This window comes from Limulus polyphemus, unplaced genomic scaffold (genome assembly GCF_000517525.1).
Source record: "Limulus polyphemus unplaced genomic scaffold, Limulus_polyphemus-2.1.2 Scaffold530, whole genome shotgun sequence".
Classification (NCBI taxonomy): Eukaryota; Metazoa; Arthropoda; class Merostomata; order Xiphosura; family Limulidae; genus Limulus; species Limulus polyphemus.
The window spans coordinates 145749-157109 of record NW_013666140.1 but is presented as its reverse complement, the minus strand read 5'-3'; the positions used below and the strand labels follow the sequence as shown (position 1 = coordinate 157109).

The 11361-nt window shown below is 33.5% G+C and overlaps 1 protein-coding gene across 3 annotated transcripts in view; it reads right to left on the bottom strand.

Annotated features, from left to right (window-relative positions):
- Positions 1–4315: 4315 nt before the first annotated feature.
- Positions 4316–11361, bottom strand: part of LOC106458895 (alpha-1A adrenergic receptor-like) — a 59555-nt gene continuing 52509 nt past the window's right edge. For 2 of the 3 annotated variants that reach the window (XM_022385253.1, XM_022385254.1), the window contains one exon: positions 4316–9586. In XM_022385253.1, the coding sequence (XP_022240961.1) occupies positions 8453–9586 (1134 nt within the window). In that variant the 3' untranslated portion in view covers positions 4316–8452. The remainder of the gene's footprint in view (positions 9587–11361) is intronic. The other variant, XR_002610458.1, reaches the window with a different exon arrangement.

The following is an 11361-nucleotide window of genomic DNA, read 5'->3' as shown; positions in this document are numbered from 1 at the left end:
CTTAATTACAATCTCTGAGGTTGTCAATAGTGGCACGATAGTCTACAGCTATCCTGTAACATCACCACATTCCATTCACTTCCACCTGATTGTTTAACTAACAGAGCTTGGGTCCAGTAGGGAAGAAAGTGTGAGGTAATACTGTCATGTAGTTATCCACCCAAGTGATCAACATTAAGTCGAATGCTACTCGGATGCTAACCTTGTTACTCTGATATGGAAACTTAATAACATCTTGTTTCCATCTCTATTTTGAAGAGAATTTATTTTTACCTTCAGTACTCGTGCACAGTCTGCATTTTCATGTACTATTGGTTGCCTTGCACTATTATTGAATGCTTGAAAGTATTTAGAAAACTATGTACTTTGAAAATATTTCATTCTGTCAATAGAAAATATTATATCATAATCAAACGAAACTTGGGTAAACCAAGCTCACACTTGTTATCCCAGTTGCTCTGTTTAGGAGTTTTACTTTCCATAGATAGTTTAATTTTGCTCATTTAGGTTTAAGCTTGGTCCAACTGAAATCTTGCCAACCAACACTCATAAAATGCAGGTACAACTGTGTTTTTTAAAGTGTGAATCTAAATATGTATCTGTACCATTACATTAAATATTTTCATAAGTTTCCTAATATATCTTAATATATCCTATCTGTATGCTCACTGAGAGTTAAGCTCTAGAGCACGGCTGCTCCTGGCCTATATATAATCCACTGACAGGAAAGATCATTTTTTATTTCTGTATATCACATGCTATGGTGGTATCTTCCTGCAAACAGTCGGTTAATTGCCAATTAGCAAACCCATATCTTTGGTGCTTTCGAAACAGGGAAAATTAAGATGTTACATGAACAAATTTATGAGAAAAACAAACTACAATTTTGAAACAAATTATAACAATGGGAGTAGCAGGCACATAACACTTTTCTGTTCTAAATTTCCCCCATCTTTACGTCCAGAACTAAATATCTAATTTTTAGTACACGTCATTCGAGAATCAGTAGAACTCATCTCATAAAAACTACTTGCCCGCAACACTAACCAACACAAAGGCAAAAACAACTTTACAAATGCAAAGACGTGGTTACACATCTTTCCTACTCTCTCTAGGAGGAGGTAATCTAGCAAACTATGATATATAAAGACAAAACAAAACTCTTAAACAATGAAACACTGAGAACTCTGAAATACAACATTAATTTTGAAAACTAATTAATCTTAACTAAGGGGATAACAGGTATCACCTTGTACTGCAACTAAAAGTATACCTTTTTGTAAACATTTTGTAAGAAAATCGGTATATCTTGTTCAAGAATACGGAATTCTAAAAATCAGAAAAGTTATTGGATAACATCACGTAACCGAGAACTTGTTACGAATATCGATATTAAGAAAAAATATTTTTAATTATTTCATAAATATGTGTCTCAGTCATGGTATGATTCATCTATGAATGTAAACTTTGTGTTCTATTTTAGCTATTATTGAAGCTATTAGGCTAGACATAGTTTATCGGAATTAACTTTTAATTTTTTTTACTGAATTTTAGGAATATAATTTTTATAACTACAAAGTTACTTCTTTTTGAAAAAAAAAATATATTTATGATATGCAGGCATATTATACCTTTTCAACTTACTTTTGGTAATATAGAATTCTACAAAGATTGTTTAATTAGTTTCTGTGAAGTTTTGACATAGAAACACAGTCCAGAACATTGTTGAAGTTTTGTTGTTCTAGTTACCCAGTTTCTTCGTTCTGTGTAACAAGTAATATCTACTCTGTACTTCACTTTGTTGGCTGAGTGAATACTGTTCGTGTGTTATAGCCAACGAATGCTGCGAGAGAACAACTGTCACATGATGGCGCCTTCGCAAGAGAAAGAATACGAGGTTTCTTTTATAATCGAAATAACTATTGTTTTTGATCATGATTAGTTCACTAGATTCTTCTTGAGAGTTGGAAAATTGAAGAGTTACTCAACGATCCTGTGGAAACGAATGTCTATTTGTTTGCGAAAGTAAACATGCTGTATTTCCCTTTTTATTTAAGTATAATAAAGATTATGTAGATTTCCTCAAAATTAGTCAGTCTTTGTATTTTTCATGTAGAAAGTTCAGTTAAATATAAAATATATACACAGTAGAATGCAAATTTGAATATATTCACGTATTTGTTTATTTGTTGTTGTTGGTAATGGACCAACAAATATTTAGGCGTAAATTCTTGATAGCTATGAAATTCAAAGGTATTTCCATAATTAATTAAAGAAAAAGGGGCAACATTAACTCATCAAACAAATCAGGTGAATGGAGTATAGCTACTGTTAACCAGGAGTATTGACAGCTACATTTGTAAATAATTATTTTGGACATTTTTAGGTATATATATATATACATGCTTGTTCCATATCTATTTTTTTTTCATATAATGAAAATATTAGCAATGATATTTCTACAAATAGAAGCTGTTGTCTAGTGAGACGTACTTTTACAAGATTGCTTATACGTTCCATTCAGACTCAATATTGATTTTTTAGAAAGATGGCTAAATCAAACTTTTCAAGAATCGAACCATATGCATTGACTTTTTACTTTAATATCTTCTACTTTATATACATTTTAGGTCTCCTAGTACAATCTGAGTAGAACTTATTTTACTGCTAGTTGGATTTACATGTATAATATTTTTGGTTCGACATATAATGTCAGATCTCGAAGATTGTAGGTTATTAATGACATTATAAACGGCCAATTTCCTTTTAAGCTGTTTTTTACTGGAAAATAAATACAGTTCACATTCACATAGTTTATCACATTTCTACAGGCGAATAAGAGTTCATTATTATTATTTCTATTTTAGAACTTTATAACATTCAACGAAACATGATTCGTTCAGCAGTTTTGTATTAATTAAAAGTTGTTCTTTGAGATTTCTTACCGGATCTTCCATATAAAAATGAGTGAAACAAAATGTTTAATGCGCATGTTATTCCGTTGCAAAATTGAAACATGCGAATATAATTATACAGGAAATAGAACATATAGAAACGGAAGGATAAACATAATATATAAATAAGTGAAACAAAAAAAGACGTAAATGAATCCTTAAACGAATAAACAGAAGGTCCAGATTTATTCTTGGCGAATAAAATCATAAGGTGATTTGATGATTAGGTCAACTTAGGACTCAGCTGGTTGCAAGATATTCAATATTAGAAAAAAATGGCTAGATTAGAATAATAAACATAAAACAGAAGTAGCATAATCAAGAAGCAATAATAAAGAAACTCGGTGATGAAGAAACCGAATAAAATTCAACCTTTTATCTTCAAAACATTTTGGCAGTTACACTGCGAATATTAGAAACAGCAGTAAACCGAAATAATATCCATTTGAATATATAACTAGCAACGATTCGTGGAATACGTATTTAGATATTTACATTCTAGTTTAAACTGACTTAGTATTTTAACAAATTAGTAAACATAAAAATTACAAAAAAGTTATTTATCTTCAATCTCCTTTCAAAGTCGTTTTCGTCTCTTGGTATAAAGCTTATGCATTATACCAGAATTCAAAATCATTTGAACTTGAAATGGCTGAAACAGTCCAGTCATTTAAAATACATTAATGAAATGAAGCTAACACTTCTCATGATTAAGATATCGATTCTTCTGTACCGCATTATATTTTAAGTTTAATTAATTCATACATCTTTTATTGGTGTATATTTTTAACTCGACCCAGTCATTCTGAAAAGCCTCGCTTGGTGAAACAAGCTCATTAAGTTGTTTAATTATATAAAAATGCTATCCCCCCCTTTGCTGCAAAAAAACCATAAAACCTGTATGAAAAAGTAATGAGAAACCTTAATGGAAAGATTCAACCAAACACTAATTTAATTGGGGCTGAAACCTCTTCACGTAACATTAGATTATTGTTACATGTAAACAGTTTCGTTCAATCCTAATGCTATTTTATAGGAGCTGTGAACAATAGTTTATAGATTTATTTATGGAAGTAATTTCATTATAAAAAGGCTATTAATTCTACTAAATATTGATGTATAATTTATTACATTCAGATGAAACGTGAGCGCTGATATAGTTACTTGTATAAAGATAATTTCAATTCTGCTGGATTAGCATGTAACTTTTCTTGTGTTTTTGTAAGCTAATATAAAAAAAAAGAAACAATGCCAGCCCAGAAATAATACTATTGAAAAGTATAGTGGATAGTAATAGAGAAAGAGAAACAACGTTTACTCTAATTAACAAAAATTTACTATTAGCAAAATACATGGCAGAGACAATTATGTTACTCACAAACATCAAAAATACAAGCTTTTTACACTTTCACTATAAAACATATGAACATTTGGATACTATATAGCTTTGTATTAAACATGTAAAAACAAACATAATTTACTTTATTCTTACTATCCAAGTTCTAAGACACTTTTAATATCAAAGATTTGAAACAATCTAAACAGTGAGTTGTTGTTGCTCTTATAAAAGTCAGTTTAACTAATTCTGATCATAGCTTGTAAAATAATATTCCAAGTTTGATAAATATGATCAACCAAATAAAAAAAACGATTAAAAATTAACTAACCATAGACCAGGGGCGTAACCAGCAACCTGGCAACCAAGTGTATGCGCGTATACAATTTTTACTGTACCAATTAGAACTACATAGAGATCAAGCATATAGGGTCGTTCATACCTACTAGAAACAAACGATGTTCATACATGCAGTCGTCCATACCTACTAGAAACAAACGATGTTCATACATGCAGTCGTCCATACCTACTAGAAACAAACGATGTTCATACATGGCAGTCGTGCACGTCCACCCCAATAAAAAAGCATATAATATCCATTTATATAACCTTATTCACACCAATAAAAAACACTCAGTGATCAAGCATATAGGTTCGTCCGCACCAGCAAAAACTATAGAGTGCTCACGCCTGTAGTCCTGTCGACACATACTAGAAGCACATGATGCTAATGCAAGTAGTCTTGACCACACTAATGAAAAGTACATGACACTCCCGCTTATAGCATTGTTCACACACACGCCAACAATAAATGCATATCGCCTCGTCCACACTATGTTGATGAGTATGGCTTCGTCCACACCAAGTAGAATAAACATGTTTTTCATGCATGCAGTCACGTTCACACCACTTAGTAGAATATGGGTTCATTTGGCATTTGGGTACATAAAAATCAATTACAAGTTGATGTTGCTCAAGTATACTACCTCGTTCACACCAACTAGAAGTACGTGGTGTTCAAGTATACAATGTCGTTAACACCATGTAGCGTTAGACATTGTTTATCCACCAAGTCTCTTCAATAAATAAACAGTACATAAATAGCCGTGTTTGCATAAAAAATACATAGATCAAGCTAACGGATATCGCCTCGATAAAACAATGTTAATTAGACTGATATCATCGATTTAACCTTATTCATATCTCAAAAACGTCCACAATAATTATTTAAACATTTGTAAGGTATTTTAAAGTGTGATAATAACTCCCTGAGGTTTAAAACTGTTAAGTATATTTTCACTTCTTCAAGGTTCTTAGATAAGATATATCTAGAAATAAACTTTCACAATTCTTTATTCCGTTGCCACGAAATATATCATTACGGACTTTGAGTTCGTAGATGTCTTATAAACGTGAGGATTAAATGATCAAATCCAACTGTTAGATTAGTGTAGCCCAAGAGTTGGTGGTGGGTGCCGAAGAATTTTTGCCTTCTCTCTAGTCTTTTAGTTCAAAATTAGATTTTGCTAGAACAGAAGATAGTTATTGTGTAAATTAGTGTAAATATCCCAAACAAACAGACGAATAATCACAATTTTTTAAGTTGAGGTTTGACCGACATTTCATTCTAAAAAAGTAATGATAGGCTTAAGGAAAAGCAGCAGTTAGTCAACAGCCCATTGCTAATTCTTTCGCTACTCTAATCGAATAATGAGATTTTACCGTTACTCTTATAACGCAAATATGGCCCAAACATGCGGGGCGTGTTTTTGCGGCAATGAGCCGTGAACTAAGGATGTTCGGACTTACAGTTCGACACGATAATCAATAAACCTCGTCCGTTCACTTAAATACATGGAATATATACATATTGTACTGAAATATTAATCTGAGTTTATGGCAAGCAAATTTGATGCCCATTAATTTAAAATAATGAAATAATTTAAGATAAAACAAAATCATCCAGCATCCAATAAATTAAACATATAAAAATCAGCCAGTAAGCTAAACATTTCCAAAATATTAACCACACAAATCAATTTTGCAAAACAAAACGTGAAATATTATACCGTACAAACTTTCGTGAAATTTATTTTGTAATAGTAATGACATGCGTATTGGAGAAAAACTAGTGACAAGAATATCATAACCGAAAAAAAAAAATAGACATGAAAATGATTAAGAAATGAACATCATGAAGGTAGTGGAGAGTATCGTCAATAAAACAGTACATTTTGTCTCTCGTTAAGAATATATATTTATAATTTCTCATTTAATAGCACATACTTCACAAGCAGCATGTATTAAATATATATATATATAATTCTTCATAATTCATTCATCAAATTGAATGTTGCACAAACACACCACAAAATTAAAACAACACGAGAAAACACATCAATATTACATGAACATTTCAATTACACAATGAATTATCAATTTTATTAGTAAAATAGTTATCTTGACCTACAAAGCTCTGCTATTACAATCTACTGGATATGTTCGGTTTTAGACTGGTGTAAGATATGCATTCACATCAATACTCAAACTACTGATAGCAGAAGTACTGAAATCTTTACGTCTTAAGACGATTTACATCAAGACGTTGATAAGCAGAAAATCCCTTCTTTTTTTTTTTACTTTTACCAGAATTTTACTTATTCTAAGTTTATTAAAACATATCATCGCTGTCTCTTTTCTCGCACTTGTTTTTTTTCTACTTTAAAGTAAGATGTTATTCATGATTAACAGCTTTATTTAAAAAAATAAGGGAGAACTGTCAGAATACGAAATGTATTTTACTGTATTTTGGTGGTTAGTATTTTAAACCTGAACAGCAACTTATGAAACACGTTGGTTGGTTAAACAGCCAGGTCAGGTACTTCCAAGTTTCAAACACAGCCATTCCTAGTTTAGAAAAACTGACCATACTGAGAGCAACCAGGCAACAACACTAGCCGCCCGTGCTACAGTTATTGACTGTTATACTTTTAACACTCCCACAATTGAAGTTGTGGAATTTGTTCAGAGGGATATCATGGCTTGAACTTCGAATCTTCAGATCCGCACTACGGCACGCTAACCATTAAGCCACGCCTAGCTCCTATTTTAGCGAATACCTTCGTTTAAGATATAATCAAAATTTGAGTTAGATTATATCGTAGACATATATATCCATATATGCAACTTCACTTTATAAGAAGTGGGTGAATGTGGAGAGGTTATTTCCCCATTTGTTTATTTTACTTAATGCCGTTGTTTTGCAGTATAGTAGCAGATTGAAATGATATTCGCAATTCTATCATTTCCAAACACAAATGAAGAAGTGCAATTAAGAATTACTTTTCACAGAAAGGTCAGGATTGGCCATGGATACTCGTCATATGATCTCATCTCCTATAAAAACATAAAACAATGAAACACTTTTCTCACCACCATAAAGGTTTACTGTATGGTTTTCTTTTTTTTTCAATAAGAAATTTTAAGTATATACCTTAGTGTTATGTCCGTTCAATTTGGACTAGTTTACTTGTGTTCTTACATACTTACGAGTTCTTGTTTGCTCTTTCAAGTTTTTGAATATGGCTTAAATGCTAGAAGAAACGTTATTGTCATACGTTCCAGACTCCATCAGTGGTGTAACTGGGTTTCAAAGAACCTTAGGGCAAAATATTTTATTGCCCTCCCTCAAAACATTTTGAGAATATTTCCCTCTTAATTTCAATATTCAAATTTCAAATACTAATTTTGGGGGACCCCTTAGGGGTCCTCTGCAGCAGATTGCCCACTTATTGCTATGCCACTGTACCAAAGAGAGATTGAATATAGAAGGTTCAATGTAACGCATTTGAAAATAAATTTCGTGTCTATCGATCCACTGATTTGGGACATTAATAAGCATACATAATATTTGCATTTAGAAGCCCTAGAGTGTTTAAATACTTCAAACAAAATCTATAATATGATGAAGAACAATTTAAATAGAATATTGTTTAATTTGTGATATATATATACTTTGATCAACAGAAAGAAACGAACTAGAAAACTCATCAACTGTTCAAGACTATTCCTGTGTACACATACAGGAATTATTTATAGCTCATACAAACTACTATGGACATAACGCCAGAATGAATCCCTAAAGGAAATCAATTGGGCTACTTTAGAGTTCACTTGAACCCTTTTTAAGCTGGAAACTTCTTAAGGGATCTTTTGCTGGATCTTTTCTTTGGGCGTAGATGTTTAGTCCTGGGATGATGTGAACACGTAGTCCCCTACCATCAGCTCCATTCCTTCTTACATCACGTGATTTCCGAGAAAATGATACATGACTTTTGCAACAAAAGTAATAGAATAGCTTATTAAAGGCTTCCCTGAAATCTTTGTTCGTCGCGGCGTAAACGTAGCTGTAGAGACAAGAATTACTCAGTGATATCCACCAGGTGACGTCAATAAGCTTTTGACCAACAGGATGGATTGAGCCCACGACCGAAACGACGACTGTTGGTATCCACATCATCAGCATCAATATAAAGACTACTATATTGCTTTTCAGTACTGCCTCGTCTGTCAGCACGTAGGCTGTGGGATCTTCCAAAGCTTCCATCTGGAGCTTAAAAGCCTTTAATTTGAAGATGGCTCTAACAAAATAGGAGCTGGAAATTAGAATAGGCATCATGACCAGTAAAAGCCCACATACAGCATGATATGGTAGCCAGACGGGGGCGGAGGAGTCACAAAGTGAAGGACCAAAGCCAGTTATTTGCTGACCAACAGAAAAGGCGACAGCTGTAGACCAAATGGTTGACACTGTGGTGACGATCCGGTTCCTCGTGCAGCAGAAGTCATAGCTGATAACACTACCAAGCCCCACGAAGTTTTCCATTGCTATGAACATAAAGGTCAACACGGAGACCAAAAAGCAAACCTCCATAACCAACCACTGAAATGCACATATACCTTGGTCGTGGGGAATTGACGCCAAGATAGCTATGCAAGAAGCTGGAAGCACAAGACCCGTGACCAATAAATTGGCTAAGGCCAGGCTAACTAAATAGATGTTTCCTCGGACTTGCAAAGGATCAATCACTGCTATAGCAGTGATAGCAAAAATACTACCCATTGTACCGACAGTAGCTGTGCCAGAGAGGAAAATCAACCTGGACACACCATTCCAGCTGGCCATCGTTTCGTTATCAACATTACTCTCTTTATATGATAAACTGCTAGTTGTGGGGAACGACCATTGATTTGTCGCTGTTAAATTGGCCACCATTCCTGCGGAATCACTGGATATCTGTAGTAAGAAAAAGAAAACAAAATATATGAGCGTCATTCACTTTATGAAATATTATCTATTTTATACGTTAAAACCACCAAATCAAACAGACACCATATTCAAAGTTTAACTATCACATTGACGTAATAATCGTTTTTTTATTTTTACCGTCTTGTCTAAAATGATGTGACCTTGCAGGTTTTTTTAAACCTTAATCATGGTTAAATACAGTACTGTGAAAAAGTGTTAGGATAAAGTCAAAAATTAGATTTCAGGCTACTTTCACAGAACAATGGAAGGTAAATCACAAGTGAAACATCAAAATCTTACAAATCTTCATATTTAGTACAACAGAAACTCAGTGGAAGTGCTTGAGTTCAGCAAACAGTTAATATTTTGTGTGTCTCTTTATTATTTTAATAACTACAGACAGTCTCTCAGGAATTGTTGCAACATATTTAACCAAAGTGTCCTTTGGGATTTTACTCCAAATGCCTCTAATAAACTCCCATAAAGTTTCATTGGAAGTAATGTTTTGATTTGTCAAGTTTTTGATCTATCAAATCCCAGATCTGCTCAATTGGGTTGAGATCGGGCTGTGTGGGGGCCATTGCATCATTTGAATGACTCCAGCAGCTTATTTCTTAGCTAAGTAATTTCTGCATAGGTTGGATGAGTGCTTGGGGTCATTATTTTCTTGGTAGTAGAATCCTTTACCAATAATATACAAACCACTGGGTACACCATAGCGGATCAGTATATGATGGTACTTGTGCTGGTCCATTATTCCATATATTTTGCAAATATCTCTTATTACCTCAGCAGAAAAACACCCCAAGTCATCACACTGCCTCCCCCATCTTCATGGTAGGTGCTATGCATTGAGGTAAGTATCTATCACCTTTCTTCTGCTGGATGTACAGCCTACGCTTTAAACCAAATATATGAAACTTGGACTGACCCGTCTATATCACCCTTTTCCAATCATCAACAGTCCAGTTTTTGTACTTTTTAGCAAATTTCAGTCTCTTGACAATAATTAGAGATCAAGCTAATGGTTTTTTAACTACTACACGACCAAATATTCCATTCTCGTTGAGTCTTTTTGATACTGTAGATCTGGACACTTTTCTGTCATTTGGTAAATGGTCATTTATCTCATACCTGAGATCAGTGGCAGTCTTCCTTCTGTCTCGATGACTCCATAAACGAAGGCACTTAACATCAGTATCATTGGGTTTAGGTGTTCTGCCTCTTTCTTTCCTATTTTAAAATTTACTTGTCTCGGTCTCACGATCTAGGGTGTACTTGACAGTGTTTGGGGAGCATTTCAAGTCTGCAACAATTTGTCGGAGAGTCCAACCAACATCACGTAAACCTTTTATGCGAAGTCTCTGCTCTACTGACAATTCTCTATGCTTGGGCCGTGACATGACAACAAAACTTAATATATAGTGTTAAACACTGTTTTTATCAAGGTTTATTTGTGGAGTGCTATTAAATTGATTTCTTCTATATACCGGTACCATATGGTAGCTTCTTTCTATATAGTTAAGACACTGCATGGAGTACCATGACAGTTATGTCAGACTCTAAATTTAATCAATATTTTCCTTCAAGCAGAATACTTATGACATGCCCTTGATACAAGTATATGGGAATTCTAAAGAATGATGAGTATTCTTACTCTGGCTCATTCATTTGTCAACAGGGATCAGTGAAGCATTACCATAGTGTTGAAATTTACATTCTGTAATGACATGGAAGAATTAGCACCATAGAATGGAAAAAAA